The sequence below is a fragment of the Silurus meridionalis genome, chromosome 14 (genome assembly GCF_014805685.1).
Source record: "Silurus meridionalis isolate SWU-2019-XX chromosome 14, ASM1480568v1, whole genome shotgun sequence".
Lineage (NCBI taxonomy): Eukaryota > Metazoa > Chordata > Actinopteri > Siluriformes > Siluridae > Silurus > Silurus meridionalis.
The window spans coordinates 523,688-549,931 of NC_060897.1; the positions used below are offsets into that span (position 1 = coordinate 523,688).

At 42.0% G+C, this 26,244-nt stretch overlaps 3 protein-coding genes across 4 annotated transcripts; all 3 read left to right on the forward strand.

Annotated features, from left to right (window-relative positions):
• Nucleotides 1-1,096: 1,096 nt before the first annotated feature.
• Nucleotides 1,097-5,566, forward strand: rnf25 (ring finger protein 25). 2 transcript variants are annotated; one of them, XM_046866123.1, is made up of 10 exons: nucleotides 1,097-1,207; nucleotides 1,890-1,961; nucleotides 2,436-2,532; nucleotides 2,814-2,881; nucleotides 3,601-3,670; nucleotides 3,800-3,871; nucleotides 4,025-4,171; nucleotides 4,275-4,364; nucleotides 4,450-4,587; nucleotides 4,747-5,566. In XM_046866123.1, exons 1-10 carry the CDS (start codon nucleotides 1,191-1,193, stop codon nucleotides 5,452-5,454), a joined length of 1,479 nt encoding a protein of 492 aa, XP_046722079.1. In that variant the 5' UTR covers nucleotides 1,097-1,190; the 3' UTR covers nucleotides 5,455-5,566. The 2 variants fall into 2 exon arrangements, with proteins under 2 accessions (XP_046722079.1, XP_046722078.1); XM_046866122.1 differs by lacking the exon at nucleotides 1,097-1,207 and adding an exon at nucleotides 1,277-1,330.
• Nucleotides 5,567-6,003: 437 nt separating this feature from the next.
• kat8 (K(lysine) acetyltransferase 8) lies at nucleotides 6,004-12,041 on the forward strand. The gene is made up of 11 exons (XM_046866120.1): nucleotides 6,004-6,454; nucleotides 6,893-6,967; nucleotides 7,563-7,738; nucleotides 8,210-8,263; nucleotides 8,353-8,517; nucleotides 8,728-8,817; nucleotides 9,569-9,709; nucleotides 9,802-9,895; nucleotides 10,062-10,212; nucleotides 10,318-10,472; nucleotides 11,859-12,041. Exons 1-11 carry the CDS (start codon nucleotides 6,019-6,021, stop codon nucleotides 11,921-11,923), a joined length of 1,602 nt encoding a protein of 533 aa, XP_046722076.1. The 5' UTR covers nucleotides 6,004-6,018; the 3' UTR covers nucleotides 11,924-12,041.
• Nucleotides 12,042-12,509: 468 nt separating this feature from the next.
• Nucleotides 12,510-20,299, forward strand: si:dkey-16l2.17 (serine protease 27). The gene is made up of 7 exons (XM_046866139.1): nucleotides 12,510-12,996; nucleotides 13,028-13,176; nucleotides 14,349-14,381; nucleotides 14,512-14,677; nucleotides 15,668-15,939; nucleotides 18,291-18,457; nucleotides 19,455-20,299. Exons 2-7 carry the CDS (start codon nucleotides 13,131-13,133, stop codon nucleotides 19,704-19,706), a joined length of 936 nt encoding a protein of 311 aa, XP_046722095.1. The 5' UTR covers nucleotides 12,510-12,996; nucleotides 13,028-13,130; the 3' UTR covers nucleotides 19,707-20,299.
• The last annotated feature ends 5,945 nt before the right edge of the window (nucleotides 20,300-26,244 follow it).

Genomic DNA, 26,244 nt, shown 5'->3' on the forward strand with positions numbered 1-26,244 from the left:
ACCAGGGTTCTGGAGGAACGTTGTCTCACGTCACTGTGTACTGCGTCAGATATATACAGTAGAAATGATAATAAAAGCTCCTTGACTTCATTTGAAAAAGTAACCCAGAGCCTTCACCACTGAGCCTCCACTTCACCACACACCTTGAGCAGGTACACATTCAGTGTAGTCACTCACTGAGTCCACAATATTAGGAACACTGGGGGCTCTGCCACACCCTGAGTTTCCTTCTAACCCTTATACCTTCTATTCAATTCAATGTAGTTTTATTTGTAGACTTTTTAACAATGGCCAGTGTCTCAACATAGCTTTATGGAGATAACGAGATCATATGTGTATGTAAGATAATATAAGTTTAATGAATAGGTTTGTTTTTAAGGATTGTAAATTTATCCCTAATGAGTGATCCAGTGGTGACTGTGGTGAAGAATAAACACCTGGAGATTTCATGATGAAGAAACCATGAGATAATTCAGACTCAGAAGAGAACCTCATCCTCATCCTCAACACCGAATGTCCATCATTACAGTTCCATCAGTGTTGAGGTTATAAAGTGTTCATGTAAACTGTGGTCCTGAGCACACTGTAGCAGACATAGATATTGATATTAATTACAATCCAAATCCATCCTTCAAGTTCATGAGTTGCTCAGTAACTTTATTGATCTTTAGGCTGTTGATGTGGAACATCTCCATCTGTGTCTTCAAGAGAACTTCATCCAGAGTATCACACTCACTTTTTTTTATTTACTTTCCTTCAAATATTCTCTATATAAAATATTTATATTATCATTAATATATGCACATGCACGATTTCCTGTTTATTGTAATACATTAATATGTAATTGTTTTGCTTTTATTTTGTAACCTAATTTTTTTAAATAATATTTCCTGCTTTTATTTTTCCCTTTTTCTTTCCAAATGTACACATCTGAAACGTGCAATCATTTTTAACGCGCTTCCGGTTCCGGTGTTTACAGTTCACTTCTTATTTATTTTAATAATCAGAGTTTTGTTTTATTTCAGCAGTGAAAACTTTGTATTTTATTGATCATTTGATAGTGTTCGACTCATCAGTTCAAACTGACCAATCACGTCGCAGATCGTTATTCGTCGGATTGCGCGTGCTACAGAAATGTCCTGTGTGTTTGACGTCACTGATCAGCTGGAGACGGGGGGCGGGGAAACAACATGGCGGCGGAGAGCGAGTGAGTGATGGAAAGGAGTGTGTGTGAGAAAAAGAAACACATTCTGTTTGTATTTTTAAAAGATTGACATTTGTAAACTTTAATTGTTATGCTAGTCCTCGAGCTAATCCAGAGTCCTTTACAGTAAGGACTGTTCGCTAAACAGCTAAATGCTAGCGGCAGGGGTTCGGGTGTGTGTGTGTGAGTGTGAGTGTGTGTGTGTGTGTGTGTGTGTGTGTGTGTGTGTGTGTGAGTGTGTGTGTGTGTGTGTGTGTGTGTGTGAGTGTGTGTGTGTGTGTGTGTGTGTGTGTGTGTGTGTGTGTGTGTGTGTGTGTGTGTGTGTGTGTGTGAGAGTGTGTGTGTGTGTGTGTGTGTGTGAGTGTGTGTGTGAGAGTGTGTGTGTGAGTGTGTGTGTGAGGTGTGTGTGTGAGTGTGTGTGTGTGTGTGTGAGTGTGTGTGTGTGTGTGTGTGTGTGTGAGGTGTGTGTGTGTGTGTGTGAGTGTGAGTGTGTGTGTGTGTGTGTGTGTGTGTGTGTGTGTGTTTAAATTAAGAGGATATTTAAATAATTATAATAATGATGATGGTGATATTTAAATGATGTGATATTTAAATTATAATTATGATGTGGTGGTGATTATTTAAATAATTTGATGATGATGATGATATAAAAGGTAGATGATGATCAGTACTTTGCTCTCTGCAGTGTCCTGTGTGAGATCGAGGTTCTGCAGTCGATCTATCTGGATGATCTGGTGGTCACGCAGAACCAGGCGGGGTAAAAAATTTTTTTTTTAAATAAACACACACACACACATTACACAACCCCTCCTAATGAGTGAGTACAGCTGTTCCAGTTCCATACAGCTGTTCTGTCTTATTGCACATAAACACAGAAAGGGTCATGGTGTTCTCCTGTACTTGTGGAAGATTTATAGAAGCCACACTCACACCACTGGGGTCCAGACTGCACCTGGGGGCAGCACCAGTGCAATAACCTGAATCAGGAAGTTCTCAAGAGCTTTGTGGACTAAAGCCTGCTTTGGTGAAACTGTAGATAAAGAAGAAAGCTGACGGTGATCAAGCCACCTTCTGCTTTTGTGTTGTGAAAGAGGCGAATCTCCACAGGAAGTAGTGAAGAACATTGACTGGAACACTGGATGATGTTTAATATGGATGTGCCCGTGTTCATGAGAGATGTTCAGATGTTTACATACTCACAGGTGTTTCTCGTGTGTGTGTGTGTGTGTAGAGGATGGAGAGTCAGTGTGATCCTTCATCCTTCCACTGGAGAAGACTGTCTGGCCCAGTTTGTTCGGCTCAAGCTCACTCTGGACCTGGATTCAGAGGTGAGTTCTCGCATCACGTGACCTGCTGTGGGTACCTGAAGGTCCTGTAGGTACTGGATGATGTATATAAAATAAAGAAAATACATGATATCACCAGAAATTGAATTCTCCTGAACTGAGAACATTGTAGACCGAAATATGCTAATATTTGGGTTGTGATGTCACTGTAACACAGAGTGGGTGTGGCTTATTCTGATTAGGAGCTTATAGCTGCTCTTCCTCACAGCAGAAGATAGTAATGATGATGATGATGATGATGATAGAAGTGATTTGTGTTTCAGTACCCGGCATCTCCTCCCTGCATCGCCATCCACCATCCCAGAGGACTTTCAGACGACAAGCTGCTCAGGTTCCTGTCCCTATTTTACACTCTCTTCTTCTCTCTGGCCTGTGTGTGTGTGTGTGCATGTCAAAGTGTGTGTGTGTGTGTGTGTGTGTGTGTGTGTGTGTGTGTGTGTGCATGTCAAAGTGTGTGTGTGTGTGCATGTCAAAGTGTGTGTGTGTGTGTGTGCATGTCAAAGTGTGTGTGTGTGTGTGTGTGTGTGTGTGCATGTCAAAGTGTGTGTGTGTGTGTGTGTGTGTGTGTGTGCATGTCAAAGTGTGTGTGTGTGTGTGTGTGTGTGTGTGTCAAAGTGTGTGTGTGTGTGTGTGTATGCATGTCAAAGTGTGTGTGTGTGTGTGTGTGTATGTGTGTGTGTGTGTGTGTGTGTGTGTGTGTGTGTGCATGTCAGTGTGTGTGTGTGTGTGTATGTCAGTGTGTGTGTGTGTGTGTGCATGTCATGTGTGTGTGTGTGTGTCAGTGTGTGTGTGTATGTCAGTGTGTGTGTGTGTGTGTGCGCATGTCAGTGTGTGTGTGTGCGCATGTCAGTGTGTGTGTGTGCGCATGTCAGTGTGTGTGTGTGTGTGTGTGTGCATGTCAGTGTGTGTGTGTGTGTGTGTGTGTGTGTGTGTGCATGTCAGTGTGTGTGTGTGTGTACATGTCAGTGTGTGTGTGTGTGTGTGTGTGCATGTCAGTGTGTGTGTGTTTGCGCAGTGTGAGTTTAATCTTTTTTTTCTGTTTATCTGCAGTTTACAGCGCAGTCTACAGTTGGAGGCTGAGGAGTGTGTAGGAACACCTGTGCTTTATCAGCTCATCCAGGTGTGTGTGTGTGTGTGTGTGTGTGTGTGTGTGTGTGTGTGTGTGTGTGTGTGTGTGTGTGTGTGTGTTTGTTCACTCATCTGTACTGGTAATTTCAGTGTGTCTAATTTTTTCTGATCTTCTTCAAAGAAAGCCAAAGAGATCCTGACTGAGAGCAACATTCCTCATGGCAACTGTGTAATCTGCCTATACAGCTTTAAGGTAGATGTCTGTCTGTCTGTCTGTCTGTCTGTCTGTCTCTCTCCCTGTCTCTCTCTCTGTATCTGTTAGTGTCTGTGTCTGTCACTGTACCTTTTTTGTGTGTCTCCGTATCTGTCTGATGATGATGATGATGATGGTGGTGTTGGTGTTCAGGAGGGTGAGGTGTTCACGAAGACGAGCTGTTATCATTATTTCCACTCCCACTGTCTGGGCCGCTACATCACACACTCAGAGGAGGAGCTGCAGGAGCGAGTGAGGGAGCTGGAGGAGGATAAGACCAGGGACAGAGAAGATGATGAGGTACACACTGACGCACCCTCGCTCATACTGGGTGTGTTAAGTATTTATCACAGCTCGAGCTGTATCCATAGCAACAGTTAGAGCCCTGGGTCTTCTCTTCCAGGAGCTGTGTGTGGTGTGTCCTGTGTGCAGAGAGACGCTGAGATACGACCTGGACACCCTGCTCTCATCTCCATTACCCAGCTTCCCTGAGGTACCACACACACAAACCACACACACAAACCACACACAAACCACACACTGCACACACACTTTCTCTCTCTTTTATTCACTCACAGAAGGAGGATCAATCATTGACTGCAGAGTTTAAAACAAAGTGGGCGGAGCTACAGAAGATTCTGGAACGTCAGAGAGAGAAAGGAGGAGTCATCGACCCCGAGGCAGAGTCTAATCGCTTCCTCGTTCACATCAACCATGTAAGTGTAATCATGAGAACGTCATACAGTTCTCACGCACCTCACACTAGTCTCATACAGGTCTAATACAGGTCTCGCACACCTCATACAGGTCTTACACACCTCACACTGGTCTTGCACACCTCATACAGGTTTTTTTTTTTTTTTTTCTTCTCCGAGGCTCCTGCTGATTCTTCAGACCCCTCCTGTGCTGATACTGCAGATCCTGACTTCGCCCAACCGCTGCCTCCTCCTTCTCTCCCACCTGAGTGCTCCAATCAGAACCCACATCCTCCTCGGTTAGAGAACATCCCATGCACTTCTCATCGCCGAGCTCCTCGCGCTCCTTATGTCTGGAGACAGCAGGTGGAGTTTAGAGGATTCAGAAAAGGTAGAGGAAAAGGAGGAGGTGCACGAGGAGGACACGCAGCTCATTTGGTTCCTTCGCCTGTTCTGGAGAACTTTGCCAAACTCAGTGTGTCTGCTAAAGAAAGTAACAGAAACAATGGAGTACCGCAGGACACCAGCGAACACCAGGACAGACGTTTAGCTGAAGTACTAGAGCAGCCGACACAGGCTTTAGGAGACGAGGGCGTCGAAACGAGCCATCAGGAGTCGAAGCAGGAACAGTACGTCGTGTCAGACGGCTCTCAGACCGAAGTGAAGGAACCAGGAATGAGGCAGGATCCACACAGGGGATGGAGGCACGGCCCACGTGGGGCTTCCCATGGCCACTGGCGTGAAAGGAACGCTCAGACGGATAGCGGCGGGAACGTCCACCATCACCACCACAGAGGAGCGCGAGGACAGCGAAGGGGTCACCACAGAGGACACGTGAAGAACTATCAGAGACCTGAGAGCGAGTTCAGGAAGGAAGGAGTCCTCTGACAGCAGGAGGAGGGAGGAGCACACATGCAGCAGCTTCCCTCCCGCCTCTCGCACCTGTACCTGCACCTGCACCATCAGCACTGCTGTAATAAACATCTACATCTGCCCTGAACTCAACTGTCTCATTATTCCTGCGTTACACAGCACATGTGCACACACACACACACACACAGAAAATTCGGTTCACTTATTGTCACATTTTACATGAATAGAAGTATAAAAAAAAAAAAGAAAAGTTTTGTAATAAATAATGTGGATTTAAAACAACAAAGCAAATGAACAGTCCTGAACTCCTAACATCTCCAAACATTTTACATAAACTCTCCCTCGGTTTAGTGAGTCGGCTCATTTGACTCGGCTCACAATAAAGAGTCGAATTCTTCTTTTGAACGACTCTGTGTTTACGAAAACATTGTTTTGTAATAATTTAACTGCTTTTATTTTAACACAATTCCTTTTGTTAAGATAAAGGTTTTATTTTCTCTAATACGCACACGGGGAGTCAGACGAATCGGATCATGTTAATCGATCGTGTAACGAAACATTTGATCTGGGAAACGGCGCATGCGCGTGGGGCGTGTTCTCTGCTCCGCCATCAGGCGCCGCACTGCGCATGCGTGGAGCTGTTCGGCGCTACGCAATGTTTTCAAATCGGCTCTGATGTCTCGGAGGGAGCGCGGCGCGTCCAGTGGCTTTCCCAGTGATCCAGTGAGCACAGCGTGTAACCGCGGCGGAGGAGAGCAGGACGAGATGGAAATAGACGTCGGGCATCCAGCGAAAGACCGCGGGGACGTCGAGGCGGCGAACCGAGGCGCTTTTTCGGCTAATGGCAGCGGCGGAGAGGAGGACGAGGTGGAGGCCACAGATCGGCGGCGGGAAGCCTCGGGCTCGAGTAATCTGCGCGCCGGTGACGCGGTGTCGCTGGGCGGCGGCAGGGAGCAAGAGGTGTCGGTGGAAATAGGGGAGACTTACCTGTGTCAGCGCGCAGACAAAACATGGCGTGAGTTACAAATAACGGAATGCACCAGAGTTTAGTGTTGTTTAGATCCTTATTAATGTAAATACACTTATCACACATCCTAAAATTTATCCATCTCTCTCCTCTCTCTCTCTCTCTCTCCCTCTCTCTCTCTCCCTCTCTCTCTCCCTCCTCTCCTCTCTCTCTCTCTCTCTCTCTCTCTCTCCCTCCCTCTGTCTCTCTCTCTCTGTCTCTAACTCTCTCTGTCTGTCTCTCTCTTTCCTCTCTCTCTCTCTGTCTCTCTCTCTCTGTGTCTCTCTCTCTCTCTCTCTCTCTCTCTCTCTCTCTCTCTCCCTCTCTCTCTCTCTCTCTCCCTCTCGGTCTCTCTCTCTCCCCTCTCGGTCTCTCTCTCTCTTTCCCTCTCTCTCTCTCTCTCTCTCTCCCTCTGTCTCTCTCTCTCTCTCTCTCTCTCTCTCTCAGATTCAGCAGAAGTGATCCAGTCCAGACTGAATGAACAGGAGGGTAGAGAAGAGTTCTATGTGCATTATGTTGGCTGTAAGTGTAACTGACACATTTTGTGTTCATCTGATCAGAAAGTTTATTTGTTTTTAAATCCTGATGAACTTGTCAATAAAAAGCACTTAAAGCACCCCAGAGATGGGGGGGAGGAGGTTGAGAAATCAGGTTCTTCAGAAGGATTAAGAGAAACACAGTGTGCTGGGTTCTGGTGGACAGTGATCTTGTGATCAGGTGTTTCAGTACACTTTTTAGGACGTGTATATTTGATTAATCTCTCACTGTTACTTATTAACGCTGTTCCTACACGTTCCCTCGTTTTCAGAAGTTTATTTGTCGTTGGAGATGTTGAGTAAAATATGAGTAGTGTAATGAACGTGTGACTGGTTTAATAGCAGGACATGCAGGTAGGAAGTTTTTAATGGACATTCTGAGTCTGGTTCCTCTCAATGTTCCTCCCTTCATCTCTGTGAAGCTGAGTAGAACTTTAGTTTTTAAAGGAATTCAGGGTTTAATATGTTGAGATTCTGCTGACCACAGCTATACAGAGATGTAGCTGAAGGTCACATGGGGTTCATGTGATGGAAACAGTTTCTTTAGTAACGCTATGTTTCTTCTTCCTGTAACTGTTCAGTCAACAGACGTCTGGACGAGTGGGTCGGAAAAAGTCGTCTGGCGCTGACTAAAACGGTGAAGGATGCGGTGAGGAAGAGCGTGGAAGAAGGAGGTGGAGAACTCGGGGACCAGCCGGAGAGGAAGATCACTCGCAACCAGAAACGCAAACACGATGAGATCAACCATGTCCAGAAGGTACCATAATACCGAGCTCTGATTTTCTTTAGCGTTGATTTATTTGGCTCCTTTTTAGCACCATGCCAATAACTAGCTTTAGGCTAAGCACTAAACCTGGGACCAGGCTGGGTTTAAGACTCTGTTTTACTCTGAAGTTACCCCCAGGTTTAGGGTTCAGTTACAGTTGGCTTTAGACTTCACTGTAAACTTGGCTACTTTTGAATCAATCTTTAGTCTTAAATGTAGACCTGTCTGAGTTTAGCTTTAGACTCTGCCTTAGTCTTGACCTGAAGTCTAATATTGACTTGACTAAGCTTACTCTGACTTTAAGCTTGACTTTACACCAAGCTTTATCCTCAGTTCTATTACCCTTGATCTAACCCTGGGGTCAATGGTTTATTAGTTTTAAACCTGGCATTAAACCTGGGCTTATACTCGGTTTTAAAGGCGTTGTTGTCTACACACCCCATGTCTTGTTTGGTATTGCAGACATACGCAGAGATGGACCCGACCACAGCGGCGCTGGAGAAGGAACACGAAGCGGTGAGGGATCAACTTGATCTTTCATCTCACTGTAGTCGAGGAGATTCACAAGATGATGTTCTCACTCACCGAGTTTCAATGTTCTCCAGATCACCAAAGTGAAATACGTGGATAAAATCCAGATCGGGAATTTCGAGATCGATGCCTGGTACTTCTCTCCGTTCCCCGAGGATTATGGGAAGCAGCCCAAGCTGTGGATCTGTGAATACTGTCTGAAGTACATGAAGTATGAGAAGACCTTCAGATACCACCTGGTCAGTCACTACCCCTGAGTGTAGTGTTAGTGATTACCACATGGGGGCGCTGTGGAACTGCAGTAACACAGATTCATCTGGATCTGAGACTGAACTGATGTCTATATAATAAATACCTGTTAGATCACTGAATATTCATCACTTCCTCTTATAGTATTTATAAATACTGATTTATTCCTCTAACCGTGTTTATCTCTCACTGTGTCTCAGACGCAGTGTCAGTGGAGGCAGCCTCCAGGGAAGGAGATTTACCGCAGGGGGAACATCTCGGTGTACGAGGTGGATGGACGAGACCACAAGGTCAGCTTTAACTGCTACTCTGATCTCCAGCTTTAGATTTGGCCTAAAGAGTAGGTTTTATACTTGTTTTTTGATTCTGACTGTCATAGATTTTATCTTAACTGCTGCTTTTGGAGTTTAGACTCAGCCTAAACCCCCTACATTTTAGACTTCATTTAAAACCCTGGACTACAACTTAAATACCCCATTTTTAGTTTAGACTCAGCTTAAACCCCTGAACTATGACTTAAACGTTTGGACTGTACCATAACTGTCTACTGTAGAGTTTAGACTCAGCTTAAACCCCTGGACTATAGCTTACCTGCCACTTTTAGAGTTTAGAGAACCCTTCTAGGTTCAGACTCAGCTTAAACCCCTTTGACAATATCTTAACTGTCCTCTTTACGTTTAGACTCAGCTTAAACCCCCTAACTTTTTACTCATCTTAGACCAATTGTGTATAACGTAACTGTCGTCTCTGGAGTTTAGGCTCAGTTTAAACCCCTTTACTTTTAGATTTGGATCAAAACTCTGGACTGTAACGTCATTGCCCCTTTGGAATTTAGACTCAGGTTGAACCTCAGTAGTAAATCTTAACTGCCTCTCTGTATTTTAGACTGTGCAGAAACACCTGGTTCTACACCTTCAGCGTGTAGGAATGGAGTTTGATCCCCCAGACTGGATTTAGACTGAGTAGTTTTGGGGGTTGTAATTTGAAATCCTCTTGAAGCTGTAATTTGTGATGAACTTCTGGTCTTCACTCTGACTGTAGATCTACTGCCAGAACCTGTGTCTACTCGCGAAACTCTTCCTGGATCACAAGACGCTTTACTTCGACGTGGAGCCGTTTATCTTCTACATCCTGACCGAGGTGAACAGACAGGGGGCGCACATCGTCGGCTACTTCTCCAAGGTCAGGATCTGCCCAGATAACACAGGTGGTGAAGGAGTGGTGGTGTTTGTGATGTTCATCTCACTCTGTGTTTTGAATGTAAATAAACGCAGGAGAAGGAATCTCCGGATGGAAATAACGTCGCTTGTATCCTCACACTTCCTCCTTACCAGCGGCGAGGATACGGCAAATTTCTCATCGCGTTCAGTACGTCTCATCTCCAGAAACCTTTCATTCATTTCATTTTCTATAACATCGTCATGCAGTGACCCTCTGCCACCTCACAGGGGCGCTATTACCTTTACACTACCAACTTTGAGGTGCATTACGGTCTTTAATAAGTCTTTGTTTTTTGGTTTGTTCTGTTTTGAAGGTTATGAGTTGTCCAAGTTAGAGAGCACAGTGGGATCTCCTGAGAAACCTCTGTCTGATCTGGGGAAGCTGAGCTACAGGAGCTACTGGTCATGGGTTCTTCTGGAGATTCTACGAGACTTCAGAGGAACGTTGTCCATTAAAGATCTCAGGTAGGACCGTCACACCTGTATTAGTAATCACGTGATACACACATCGTGGACCATGTAGGTTCCAAAAACACACAGCTGACGGAAAGCTTCTGTTCCGTTCCACAGCCAAATGACCAGCATCACGCAGAGTGACATCATCAGCACGCTGCAGTCTCTCAACATGGTCAAGTACTGGAAAGGTCAACACGTCATCTGCGTCACGCCCAAACTGGTGGAGGAACATCTGAAGAGCGCTCAGTACAAGAAACCTCCCATCACGGGTACGAGAAGCCTCCTCAGTGAGGGGTTGGTTAGTTCTCTGAGAGAAGCACAGGTTACGCCCTCTGTCTGATACATCGTTTCCATAGAAACGCCTCGTTCACAGTGTATGATTATTTATGGAAGGAGTCTCCAGTGTCAGGCTTTAGAGTGGAATTAAACCTGGAGTTTCCCTTTAAACTTTCACTCGAGTAAAACTACAAACGTTTTTACCTTCAGATGAAAACACAGTCCAGTGCAGTTACTTTTTTTAAAGGCATTTGAAATTGATTTTGATATTTTTATTGAGATATTTGTATTTGCATATTGATGTAATATGGTAATTAAACGAGTTTAGTTTTCACAGGTTGCAAATTCAGCAATAAAAATTTACATTTTTCTACAACGGAAACAAATTATTTGTTCATTTTAACAGACGTGTCTTATTTTCTCTTTGTATAATTAGTGTCGCTCTTTAATAAAGAAAAAATGCTTCTTATCCGATCAATCGATGAAATAATCGCTATGATACTCGATTAGTAAAATAATCAGCAGCAGCACTGAACGAAAAAAGTGAGATTTAAATGTAGTGAAGGTACTGTGAAAATCTCATCAAATGGAAACACGTCAGTAAAGTACAGAGACGTGAAAAAGCCCTACATTAACTTCATTACTGTCCAACACTGATGGTAACTAATGTTCCACAATATTGTGTTTTATGTTATGTATTTATATTAACTATAAATGGATTAAAAAAATGATTTGTAGGTAAATTGTTGTGGTATAAGAGGAATAAAACAATCAGGGACATCAAATCAATAAATCAGTTTTGGCAATTAATTGGCACTGAGTTGATGGAACTATCGGCTATCAGCAAAATCCATACTGGTAGTTTTTCCGGGTCGTGTCTGTTGCTGGAGCAGCTGAAAAGGTCCACCAGCATCACAAGAGTGACCTCTAGAGGCAAATCACTGACACCACATGCTGTTTTTTTGTTTTTTCCATGAGACACCACACGCTGCACGGAGACGCTATATTATATTTATCATTTCTATAATTACATTTATTAATACATACATTAAATTTATCACATTTTCATGATCCAGTATCTATTAAAAAAAATTAGTTGATTAATTGGTTGTCGGTGATTACGATCCAAACCAAGCTATCGGTGTCAGTGGACCGCTAATGTTTATTACTTCTTTCCTTTCGCTCCAGGTCTAGAGGACGTTTCAAACCTGAACATTTAACACAAAAAAGCCGTATTTATTGTTTACTCCTCCAGAATTCTCCAGTTTCCTCCCTCGGTGGTGGTGATGATGATATCAGGTTCTCCTCCACATGTCTGTGAAGCAGATATTCTCCTTCAGTGACCTTTACCCTTTATATTTATTCTGTTCTCTCCACAGTGGACACGTTATGTCTGAAATGGGCTCCACCTAAACACAAGCAGGCCAAGTTCTCCAAGAAATGAGGGACATGAGGGACGGACACTGGAGATGAACTCATGTTCAGATGTTTGTTACAGAGGGACGCTGTAAAACTGTACATTGCTTCTTTTTTTTCCTTTTTAATAAAAATTTGAAACTAAATAAACGAGTATTTGATCTTTTTTATGGTTTTGTATTTGATTCCCGGGACTGAGGTACGGTTTCATATCCAGAACCAATCCGAGCGCATGCATGATTGATGTAAGAATATGAAGTTACCTCTCGCTCAGGTGGCAGGTGTGTAAACCCCCGTCACTGTAAACCGACACGTCCAGCCGGAGGGCGAGCAAAAGTTTTTGCACCGTCATCAAGTGTTGGTTAAATATGTGCATTTAAACCCAAAACTACACTTTTATATCAGTAAACCATCACCTCACACTTATCACACAGAATCCAGACCTCCAGGGGGGTTGATGTTTCTGGTTCCTGCGTTTTTGAGGGTTTTCTCCCGACACAATGCTTCTTTGATGTTTTATATCGGAGCTGAAAGAGAACAAAGGCTCTATTGGGAATAGTATGACGTCACGAGCTCTGATTGGACGGCACACACAGGTACAGGTGCAGGTGCCACACAGGAATCTCTGCACACACACACACACACACACGGTTCTTTCCCTCACACACTCCTGTGCTGGTGTTTCTTCTCCTTACAGTTTTATCGCGTATTTAATTCTATCCGATTTATTGAACTGAAAATTAGTGTAAAATAACGAGCTCGAACTGAAGGCTTTAACTCGACCAGAGGATCTCTGAAGGGATCTGAACACGCCTGTGAGGAGCATCAGGGATACCATCGTCTTTCTTCTTCATCAAATCCTCACGCGCTCCAAACAGCTCCGGAATCAACAGTCGCTCTTTATTAGTTTCTGCTACACGCGTCGTATTCGGTTTGTTTTTCTTCTTCTTCTTTATGAATATCTGAATATAACGGCATTAAAACGATCCCGAGCAGGTTCTACAGTATCCCGAGCAGGTTCTACAGTATCCCGAGCAGGTTCTACAGTATCCCGAGCAGGTTCTACAGTATCCCGAGCAGGTTCTACAGTATCCCGAGCAGGTCCGAGCAGGTTCTACAGTATCCCGAGCAGGTTCTACAGTATCCCGAGCAGGTTCTACAGTATCCCGAGCAGGTTCTACAGTAGATCGATTTCCTGAACATTTCCACACAACGCGGTTCTTTTTGCACGCGAGATGATGAAGATTGGGATGGAGCTCCTCTTCACCATGTTAGCCACAGGTGAGGTTCTCGCACACATGCCAATGTAGCCGGATCTTCAGACTGGTCTTTGTAGCACAATCGACCCTGTTCCTCTCTGTACCTCAGCAATGCATTTCACGAGATTTCCACATCTTCTGTTCTCTCCATCTCACACACGATATGATTTCCAGGTTTCTTGTTTTTTTTTCTTTATTTTATTTTTTTACAGTAATGATAAAATAATCAAAATATACTTTAATAACTTTCTCCAATCAAATGTTGGATTCTCTTAGGAATCTATTATAGTGTTTGATTATTATAAATTATAAAAAAGATCATTTTTCCCTCACAGGAAACAGAGGGGGTGCAAACTTTTGCACGTTATGTAGACTTTTCTACACAATGTCGCGTTTTTTCTAAAGTTCCCTGATAAATCTATGCTGTGGAGTTTTATATAGTACAATGGTATCAAACGGTTTCGAGACAAGTTTAGTAACAAGCCAACAGATGGCAGCACAAGCCGAAGTCACAGTAGTCACAGGGAGCACCGACCCTCACAAGTCAGCGTGACACCGCCCTGTGAACATCAGGAGCCTTGCGACTGGTGATGTTCTGACCGCGTGAAACTGGGCAAATCCACCACATAGACGTTTGACACGTTTTGCCACTACGAGTCGCTCGAGGTGTTCCGATCGGTAGATCGTGCTTCAAGAGTGGAGGAACGTCACTGGAGGTCAGGAAGTCCTTCAACGACCTCAACTCCCGAAAATGTCAAAACTGTTCAGCAACTCGTGCATCAGGATTGTCAGAGAACGATCCACATGATCTCGTTCCTCGCCTGATTTCTCTCCTGTGGCCTTCACCCTCTTCCTGAAGATGAAGATCCAGAGTCGTTTTGACGCCACTGCAGAGATCCAGCACAAATCGCAGAAGGTGCTTCACAGGAAACTCAAAAACCCGAAACTTTTCCCCTCATATATAAGGGGTTAAGGCATTGGATCAGAAGTTCACGAGTTTAAATCCAGCTGTCACTACTGGGCCCCTACGTAAGGCCCTGACATACTGCTCCATCCTTTATTCTATTTATTTGTGGATCTTGTGAAATTGTTCCTGACTATTCAGACCCCCGTAGCTGTTGCAGTGATACATTTGTTTAATGGTTTATCAGTCTATAATTCCAGATGTGTGGTGTTTTTCTTCTTCTCTTACAGGTGTGTTCCTCGTCCCAACATGTGACACTCAAGGTAATCGAATTATCTTTTCTCTTCTCTTGTCTGCTCCAGTCTGAGATCTCAGAGAACTGAGAAAAGGTTTTTATTTTGCATGAACTATCGCCTGTCTGTAAGCCGATCCCCACGTGTCCCTGATCTGCAGAATGTGGAAGACCTCTCATGGGAACCCGTATCGTCGGAGGCAGCGATGCGCGAGACGGGGCGTGGCCGTGGCAGGTGGACATCCAGATGGGAGACAGTGGACACATCTGTGGAGGATCCATCATCTCTAAAGACTGGGTTCTGTCTGCGGCGCACTGTTTCTCAGAGTGAGCTCTTCTGTTTAATGGTCTGTAGCTGCTCAGATTACAGGAAAAGCTTTTGTTCCGTCCACACATTTCACTCTCCCTCACTGTGTAGCGCTTTTACAATTCTCACAGAGCAGAGCAGAGCAACAAAGAGCATCACATTCGAGTCTTTTTACCCAAACTCTGTCCAAGTGAAGGTTTCAACTGTTTCTCCAGTGAAACTTAAAACTGGGGCAGAGGGAGAACGAAAATGTTTTCTTGTGTGTAAAGATGTGAACATGTTCTGCTCTGTGCAGACAATGAAGAACTTCTAAAACATGAACGCTTGTACATGACCTCAGTGTAGAGTTCTGCATGTTCTCCACATGGGTTTCCTCAGGGTTCTCCTGTTTCCTCCATTGTGTAATAACACTGTAGGCACACTGGTTACAGAAAATTGCCCCTGTGTGTGAGTGTGAGTGTGTGTGTGAGTGTGTGTGTGTGTGTGTGTGTGTGTGTGTGTGTGTGTGTGTGTGAACGTTCCCACCTCACTCCTGGAATTCCTCTGATTGACTCTGGATCCACTGTGGCCCACAGGAGGAATAAATAAGCGAATGATGAACGTTTCTGTAAAACACTTTCTCTTTTTCAGGTGTTGCAGGTTGCAGTTTTGTTGGTGACTTTTTTTCTGTTATTTCAATTATGAATTTTCTGAATGATGATTTTTTTTAAATAAATACGAAATTCAGCATGTTTTTCTATAAACGCCGTCACGTCTTGACGTTTTTATTGATTCATTAATTAATGGTTCATTCATCCATTTCAATTAACTAATTCCTAGTTAACTGTTTGGCTTAATTGGTTAATTGGTATGTAATAATTAATGATAAATGAATGACTTAAATGCAGTAATTACTGTTTAAATGTTTAAATCGATGGTTTAATGAATAAATTAAAATGTACTCATTAAGTGTTAAATGAATTTATTCATTGGAATAAAGTTGGTGCTCATTTCACCGTTTTCTTCTTCAGATCTTTAGATTTGTCCTCGTACCTGCTCTACATGGGTCGCTACCAGCTCCAGGGCGTGAACCAGTTTGAGACGTCGAGGACGGTGAGGCAGGTGGTGATAGCACAGGGCTACACTGCTCCACAGGACGGCAGAGACGTGGCACTGGTGGAGTTGAGCTCGCCGCTCACATGGACCTCCTACATCCAGCCTGTGTGTTTGCCCAACACCAACTTCCAGTTCTACAGCGGAACCACATGCTACGTCACAGGCTGGGGGAACACACAAGAGGGAGGTGAGTGCAGAGGAACCTTTCTGAGAACATCAAGAACATATAACAAATTACTGTGTCACTAATAACATTAGCTTTTAAATTATACACTTATCATTTATCCAACAAACCAATTCCTCAAGAGAGATAAAGCTGAGATATAAATCTGAGATACAGAGCTGAGATATAAAAAAATGAGATATAAAGATGAGGTATAAAATTGAGACACAAAGCTGAGATATAAAGATGAGATATAAAGCTGAGATATAAAAATGAGATACAAAGCTGAGATATAAAAATGAGATATGAGGCTGAGATATAAAGATGAGATATAAAAATGAGACACAAAGCTGAGATATAAAGATGAGATATAAAAATGAGACATAAAGCTGAGATATAAAGATGAGATATAAAGCTGAGATATAAAGCTGAGATATAAAGCTGAGATATAAAGATGAGATATAAAAATGAGACACAAAGCTGAGATATAAAGCTGAGATATAAAGCTGAGATATAAAGCTGAGATATAAAGATGAAATATAAAGCTGAGATATAAAGCTGAGATATAAAGATGAGATATAAAGCTGAGATATAAAGCTGAGATATAAAGCTGAGATATAAAGCTGAGACACAAAGCTGAGATATAAAGCTGAGATATAAAGCTGAGATATAAAGCTGAGATATAAAGCTGAGATATAAAGATGAGATATAAAGATGAGATATAAAGCTGAGATATAAAGATGAGATATAAAAATGAGACACAAAGCTGAGATATAAAGATGAGATATAAAGCTGAGCTGTGTATCTCACCTCCAAACACCCACATGTCCTTTCACTAGTGTTTTATTCTACATTTTATACTGTTTAAAACAAACCAGTCTACACCCCCTTAAATATTATTAGATCAGGTTTAATACACACGTGTAAATGTTCAGAAAAGATGCACAAAGATCACTTCAAGACTGAATAAAACATATTTTAAAACTTTAAAGTCGAAAAGCAACCAGAACTTTGGACAAACTCAAAGATCTAAACTCCTCTTTTTGATTATAAATATAAATATATTTCCTTCTGTTTTCTTTTTTTCTCTTCTTTTCTTTCCTGCATAAAATGTGAATATTCTGTTTATAATGATTTATTATGGTATAAATGTTAAATGTTCCATTATAAATAAAGAAAGAGGATGAAAGGAGGAGTGTAGAGGAACAGGTTCAGGTGAACAGGTAGAGCAAAACAAAGCGCCCCTCACCTGTAGGGCGTAACCCTGCGGGAAAATCGCTCACACAGATAAACAGTGGTGTCGTTTTCCGCAAACTCAGCGCTCCGGGTAACTGAGATGTTGTGCTGGAGTTTCGGCTCTGTCAGTAGGGAAGAGTTGAGTGGAGATCTTTATCACGGCGAGTTTTCTCCTGATCTCAACGTTTTCAGCTCTGTGATGAGATCAGAACGCGCTCATCCATGATGCTGCGGTGCTGCTGCCTCTAGAACGTGCTCTCAAGTGCTGATCACGAGGAAACAAGGAAGAATAAAACAATAAGAGTGTGTTATCTCTCAGGGCTTCTGTAGATCCGTGAAGGAGAGGAGCAATCAAACCCTCATGGGTCAATTCATCAGAGGTTTCCTGTATTTTCTCCTCACAGCTGTATTTTCTACCATTTTTCATCTCGTACTTTCACTGGCACAAATCTTCAACTCATGTAACTAGAAACAATGCTGTGTCTGGTTTTGAGCCACATCTGGACAGATTTCACAGAAATCAGAAACATCTGTCAGGTTATTCGAACGCAGGTTTCAAAGCCCTGAATGAAGTCGATCACCAACAGCTCACTTCTGTAGATGTGGGTAGTAGCTCAGTGCTTACGGCTCTGGGATTCTGATCAGAAGGTCAGGGGTTGGGGGCCCTGAGCAAGGCCCTTAACCCTCTGTGCTCCAGGGGGCGCTGTATCATGTCTGACCCTGTGCTCGGACCCCAGCAGCCTGACATCATTGCGATATGTGAAGAAATGATTTCACTTCTTTTCTTACAGTATTCCGTACGTCCTCAGCGTTTGATTGGACGTCACACTACACGAGGGAGTGTGTTTTCATCATTATTACTGTTTCATTAAATAAACTTAACATCTTCAATCTTCAGTAAAACAGGAGTGAAGAAAATCCTCCTGGTCGTATTGGAGCTGTGTTCGCTGGCTAGCTGCATTATAGGACACAGGGAAAGTTTCGCTAACAGTAAAAAAGATTGCTAATGAGCTGATTAGATCACATGAGCGTAACTCAGATCTGCTTTATTTGGGTGAATATAAGAGGGAAATATGAAAGCGTTTTGAATTAGTGTTGTGGTTTGTTCTGTAACTGTGACCTGCATTGTTCCTCTACAGTCTCACTGTCTGGAATCGGGACACTACAGGAAGTGGAAGTGCCCATTATTGACCAGGGTTCCTGCAACTCCATGTACCAGATCGACTCGGACGCCTCGAATGCGGTGTCCATCCTGTCAGACATGATCTGTGCTGGATACCAGGAAGGAGGCAAGGACTCGTGTCAGGTAGGAACCACAAAGCCTAAACTCTAAACATCTGCAGAACATCTGTTAGTATGTGTGTGTGTGTGTGTGTGTGTGTGTGTGTGTGTGTGTGTGTGTGTGTATATATATATATATATATATATATATATATATATATATATATATATATAAATATGTATGTATATATAAATGTATGTATGCATGTATGTATGTACGTACGGTTGAGGCCCCCTGCTGGCTGAGAGGAGAATTACAACCTCAGTCAACACCGTATTTCTTGTATTTTTGGTTGAGAATCGAAATGAAGACCAAAAAATATAACTTACCCAAGATCTTTCATATTCATCACGGCTACATGTACAAGGTGGAATCAGAAATCACATTCGCTCTGTTTACAAGAAAATACTGTATTTATCTCCGTTATCACCTTGAAAACAGTCTCCTTGCACAGCAATACAGCAGCCAGTGTTCTTCTGGAACAGAACAGATTTGTGCTGGATCTTCACAGTGGTGTCAAAACGGTGCTCTGATCTTCATCTCCAGGAGAAGGGTAAAATAGTTGCCCAAAGTTCTTGCCATTTTTCGGGGGTCGAGCTCTTTGAAGGTCTTCCTGATCTCCAGTGATGTTCTTCTGCTCTTGAAGCCCGTGTGCTGCTCAAAACACCTGAAGCGACTCGTTACAGACGGCTCTGTGGCAGATTTGCCCCGCAGAATTTGAACAGCACCAGTTACACTGCTAGTCTCGAGATGTTTTGATAGCACCTCGTACGGCAGAGCTGATGGAGAACTTACAGAGAATTCTCTCTTTGACCTCACTTCATCACCTTTGAAGAACACTTACATTAATGCTAGTCTGAGTGCTTTAGTGTTTTTTGATTAATAAAGTTTAGTGAGAGATCTGATCTCTGTTACAGAATCTAAATAATTACAGATAAAATACAGCTGCACCCTTCACTCCTGATCATTTTCCATCAACCCTCAAATCTCAGTGTTGATCTGAAGGTGTTTCTTCTCCCAGGGAGACTCTGGAGGACCCCTGGTCTGCTCTCTGGAGAACGGGACGTGGATCCAGGCTGGTGTGGTGAGTTTCGGACTGGGATGCGCACAGAGGAACAGACCCGGCATATACGCCAGAGTGTCGAGCTTCGCCCGTCTCATCTCCTCCACGGTACCGGATGCCCAGCTGCTGGACCGGGCCTGTAACATCTGGGCAGCTCACAGCCTGGTGGTGCTCAGTGTGGCTCTCACAGTGATGATGCTGGCTAGGTAGTGAACGTGTCGAGTGGATCTGCAACACTGACCCTGAACTACACCAATCTCACAGCATGGAGTCACCAAACATCTCACTTTATACGTCTGACAGCCATCATGCAGCAGCAGCAGCCATGCAGAACTGAGAATCTGGTGTCTGGTGTCTTCATACACTGCCATGGTGAAGAAATCCAGAGATCTTAGGAATGTTGAGTAATAAACTGCTATTCAAGTGTAATGATTAAAACCAATCCATCTACATTAATACTCATTCTTTATTTATTTTATAATATTATAACTTCATTTATATATATATATTAATCTATTTCTTTATATAATAATCATTTCTTTCATTTGTTCTTTTGTTCTTTCATAATTTACTCACTGGAGCGATTCATGATGTTCATCCTAGAACTTTTATTGTGGAGGAAAAATATAAACACAGCAGGAGGTGGAAGCAGAAAGTTTATAAAAACTCTGTTGGCGTGTTACAAAAGTAAACTGGAAACCTTCTGATACCTTCTTACATGTTCTCCTCCTCCTGAATTCACACACAAGAAATATTCAATTCAGTACAAATCAGAAATAAATGGATTACAAATATTTATTTTACCATCAGAAATGTGTCTCTATTAGTTTCATCTCCACGTAAACCAGTGTTGAGTAGTGAGAGAAGAAACCTTGAGAGGAACCAGACTCATCTCATCTCATCTCATCTCATCTCATCTCATCTCATCTCATCTCATCTCGAACAATCCAGTCATTACAGTTCCATCATTGCTAATGGAGTGTGAGTGTAATGAGTAATGTAATGTAATGAGTGTAAACCTGTTCATCTCATTTTGGTCCAAATCCATCTCCATGGTTTAACCCTGCACAGTAACCTCATGGATCTTCAGGCTGTTAACGTGGAACCTTCTGCAGCAGCAGCAAACGATTTCCAAAAGAAGAAAAGTCCTTTCAGAAGTAGGCATGAGGATGGATCTGGACCCCAGGAGCATGTGGAGAGAAAGCGAAACAGAGAGAGACTGGGGAGAGAGAGAGAGAGAGAGAGAGAGAGAATTATGTGAATTATTAGATGGATAAAGTTTAAGGCAACCACCTTGATGAGACACTATATGGCCAAAAGAGTATTGGGATTATTAGGGTTATTGGGACTTTTGTGAATATTGGGAATTTTGAGATTAATGGGGGTATTGGGAGTTTTGAGATTATTGAGATCATTGAGATTATTGAGATTATTGGGGGTATTGGGGGTATTGGGACTTTTGCGAGTAATGGGAGTATTGGGATTATTAGGACTCTTTCAGACATATGCGGTTCTTCCCCAACAGTTTGTAGCATTAAATCTTCCCTTCACTTTAATTAGGAGACCCAAACCTGTTCCAGCCAGTTTTATACATAAATAAATTTATACATAGTAATACACTGTCGCCCCCTGCTGGACAGAAATCTAAAGCGACGATATGACGATATTAAATTGTATCATGTGACCGATATCGTGACATTCTTTCATATCTACCTTTTTTTCAATATATGAAAAGATTTCTTGTATAATTACAAACCAGTCATTTTTAAATGAACATCACAATTTCAAAATTCACTTTAGCAATACACGAGGTTCTCACACACCTGAAGAGAAAAACACTTATGTCAGAATGCTGTTTATCGATTACAGCTCTGCCTTCAACACCATCGTCCCACCATGTGGGGGCACGTGTTCGACGACACCAACATCTAAGGGCCTCATCACTGATGGAGATGAGATGCCTAAAGAGATAAGATGAAAGTGCTATCACAATACCTCAACATCAGCACCAAAGAGATGATAGTGGACTTCAGAAGGGTACAGAAGGTCAACCATACCCCTTTACACATTGATGCAATCATCGTAGAAAGAGACAAGAACATCGGGTTTTAGGTGTCCACTTTTCTGACGACTTGTCCTGGTCCCTGCACAACACGCCAGCTTCAGGACTCATCAACTTCTACAGATGCACCATCGAGAGCATCCTGACTGTATACCTGAGCGTCTGCTATTTCAGCTGCAAGTCAAGACAAGAAGATTTTATTGTCATTTCAACCACAGTGACATGAGACAACGTTCCTCCTGAACCCTGGTGCTACAACAACAACAATCACAGGAAATGCAGGGTTTAGGACTGTAAGTGTCCTCAACACATAAAGTGCATGTGTGCAACCTGGTGCAAACAGTGCAAACACAACACAAGACATACAAGACAACACAAGACAGTGCGAGACAACACAGGACAGTGCGAGACAACACATGACAGTGCGAGACAACACAAGACAGTGCGAGACAACACAGGACAGTGCGAGACAACACAGGACAGTGCGAGACAACACATGACAGTGCGAGACAACACAGGACAGTGCGAGACAACACAGGACAGTGCGAGACAACACAAGACAGTGCGAGACAACACAGGACAGTGCGAGTGCGAGACAACACAGGACAGTGCGAGACAACACAGGACAGTGCGAGACAACACAAGACAGTGCGAGACAACACAGGACAGTGCGAGACAACACAGGACAGTGCAAGACGACACAAGACAGTGCGAGACGACACAGGACAGTGCGAGACAACACAAGACAGTATGAGACGACACAGGACAGTGCGAGACGACACAGGACAGTGCGAGACGACTGCTTATTCTACACCTCCGTCTCATGTTTTTATAAAGAATAACTCATGCAAATATTAATATAATGTATTTAATATATATACAGTATACAGACACACTTGTGAGTAACTGCACCTTTCTTATGCCTCATTATTACTTTCTTCCTTATTTTCTGTAACATTTAATTATCTTTAACAATTATCTTTAATGTTTCATATTTGCTGTAGTTCACCTGCAGCCTCAAGAATTCCACTGTACAAATTTCACAACATCTGTACATATGACAGGAGAGACACGTCTAGGGAGAGACACGTCTAAGGAGAGACACGTCAAAGGAGAGACTCGTCTAAGGAGAGACACGTCAAAGGAGAGACACGTCTAAGGAGAGACACGTCAAAGGAGAGACACGTCAAAGGAGAGACTCGTCTAAGGAGAGATAAAAAGATAAAATGACCTGTTCCTGATGGAGCTGAGGGAATAAACACACAGTTCTTCCACTTGACTGCACCCCAAACATTTATTAATACTTGTAAAAGAGAATAAAAAACAATAACCATTTTCACTACTGATCAGCTGTTCCTGCAGAGCAAGACCCGCCCACAAGGGGTGGAGTTATTCACTATACAGGAAATGTAATTGGACAATGTAACTGTCCATCCTACAGGACTGAACTGCAGACATGAGTAATAATTTACAACCTGAATATGTTTCGACCGCATGACAGACCCATGACATCATCTCCACCTGCTGAACTCCACAGACCAGATACAACTCTGATCTCCATGAAGTTTGAGATTTTTGTGGAATGGATGTTGAGACTGTTCTGACTCTTTCACCTTCATGTGTATATGTTACATACTTTTTGTATTGAGGTTGAATGTTTATTCACTGTGTGGACTGGATCACTTTTTTATTCTAAATCTTTTAGTAAGTTTTATATTCACACATGTAGAAGATCAGAATGGATGACAAATATCACGCACTTCAAGACTGACTTGAACATTTGTGAAATTTTACAATGACTTTCAAGTTGGAAAGCAACCAGCACCTTGCATACACTCAAAGATCTAAACTTCTTCTAATAAAATCGAATGGACTAAAGCACATTTGGGGGCAGGACATGTCACAAGTTCTCTCTTGACAAGGGACATTTTTGAAGCCCTTTTCTAGGTGAAATCCTCATGAATCTAGTGGTAGAATCTCACGAGTGTGGTAAACTCTCATCAAATCATGTGTTTTAAACACTTTTATTACAGAATTCTCTACATGTTCTTTCATAGTATGAAGGTCTTCAGTATTAATGTACAGTGTTGAAGATAAATAAAAGAAAGAAAGAATGACTGAAGGAGAGGGGGTGTCTAAACTTTTGACTTGTAGTACAAGAAAGTTTGTCTAGTTACACTTGCACACGGTTTTTAAAGGAACTTGGCAGGAATGTTGTTGGATCTTGGAGAACTAACCACTGACCTACTGTGAATGTAGGCTGAGATGTTTTTAAACCTTGAGAAGTGTCTACAGTACCTGTTTTAGTTACAGAGTAAGATCAGGAGTTTTGAGGATGGATTTGGACTGTAGTTAATATCAACAGTCTGCTACACTGACTCAGGACTACAGTTTGCTCTGAAACTCCATCACTGCTCCTCAACATCGTATATCTGTAATAAATGGACATTCAGTGGAACCCAGATGAGGATGAGGTTCCCTCTTGAGTCTGGTTCCTCTCAAGGTTCCTTCCTTCTGCATCTCATACAAATTCTTTATTATTTATTTATTTATTTATTTATTTATTTATCAGGACTGTCAATCAATTGAAATATTTATTTGTGATTAATCTCATAATTGTCATGACTTCATTTGTGGATAGTCGCAACTTAATCTCACATTTGTATCTTTTCTAAATGTGCCTTAAATTAATACTTTTAAAGTGTTTAATTCTCTAATTAACATAAACATGTATATTATATATTATAATATTGCTGCTTTATGCAAATGTATGTTTATTATTAGTTAAACTGAACTCAACATATGTAAATATTTTTTTCGGTGGAGTTTATTATTTAATATCTGAGTAAAGTAATGACTTAAATAAATGTGTTGAAGGTTTTAATGTATTTATTTTTATTTTTTATACAAATTGTCAAACAGGAATGTGTGATGCACTGAGTGTTAATAAAATTAGTGCTATTAAAATTAATTTGCATTTATTTTAACAGCCCTAATATAAATACACACACACACACACACATACACACACACACACACACACACACACACATATACACACCCTTTCTATTATTTATTCTTTCATCTTTCCTTCACTTCATAAAATGTCTATTATGTTTGTAATATTTTATTAAGGTTTTAATGATAAACAGTTCAGTATACAATAAAAAAGCACCAGTTTGGTTTTAATATGTATTTCTAGTTCATGTATCTGTACATGACACGTGTTAAGGTTTCGATCACGTGACTTGTGTAAACTTCAGTAAACACATAAATCACCGTGGGTTTGTTTTGTTTTTATTCTCTTTGTGACGTAATCAGGTGGAGAACAATCAGTATGCGCTTTTATTGGAGACAAACAAACTCCAAAACGTGAACCGAAGACAGAATCGTGAAAACACTTCAGTATATCATCAGTCCGCGATCGCAAAACACGTCCGATACACGTGACAGGCAGGACACGCAAAGTCCACGCAAACAGACACAATCTCGACACGTGGGAGAGGAAAGCGGCACCGAGAAACGACGGGTTGGTGAGTAATGGAGAAATGACAACACGTTCACACGTGAGCATATCAACAGGATGTGCCCACGTTCACACGTGAGCATATCAACAGGATGTGCCCTTTAAACCGGATTTGTTCAGTATTCGTGTCCCCTGCTGGGGCGGAGGAGGAATTACATCTGAAACAGTTACACTCCTTTTTCTCTCTTCCTCTTATTTCTCTCTCTTTTCTCTCCTCCGTCACTACAGAACCTTTACAGGGATTTAGTTCACATGAGCTGAACCTGTTACAGGTGTAGAAGTGGCGTGTTCTGAAATGCAGAGGTTGTAACTTAGGGGTTGAACTTTAGATCTGAAGGTTGTGAGTTCGAATGAGAGCCAAACCAAAATGGGCCCTGAGCAAGGCCCCTGACCCCATAACTGCTCAGGTTTATCACTGCCATGAATGTAAATGAAATGAAATGATGCTGTATGTAAATGTGGATGAAGGCTTTTACAGATAAACAAGAAATATATACAGTCATATACACACGCGTTACTAACATGTTCATATTCACAGCTAGAATTAATATATAATATATTATAATATATATAATTACAGTCTTATTATAATATTTGTCATTATATACTACATATACAAATATTACTGTCACTACTACTACTACTAATAATAATAATAAAAGTGTAAATGTAGTTTATTATTATTATTATATATAATGAATATTTTTTAGTTTGATCTTGCTGTTTAATGTTTAATTAACAAAAAGTTTATTCATTGTGTAACATGACTGTTTATTGGTATTATTAGTAGTGTTGATGTTTCTGATGATGATGATGATGATGATGATGATGATGATGATGATGATGTTGTTGTTGTTGTTGTTGTTGTTGTTGTTGTTGAACTTGACCCAGCCTAACAGTTCGGCTGTTTCACACCCTGATAACGTTTTTTTTCGCGTCCATAACGGCACATTCGCCATTTAATATCCCTTATCTCATTGCGTTCCGCTGCGAATAAAAAAATAACACATATAATTACTGTAAATAATTGGAGTCAGTATTTCTAAATCAGAGTAAATGAAAGTTGTAGTATTTTATCAGTGATATGTGTAGAATGTTTGTGGAAGGCGGTGTTGGTTGTTGGTCTGTGAGGAAAGTGCGGGTGTGAATGAGCAGATGGT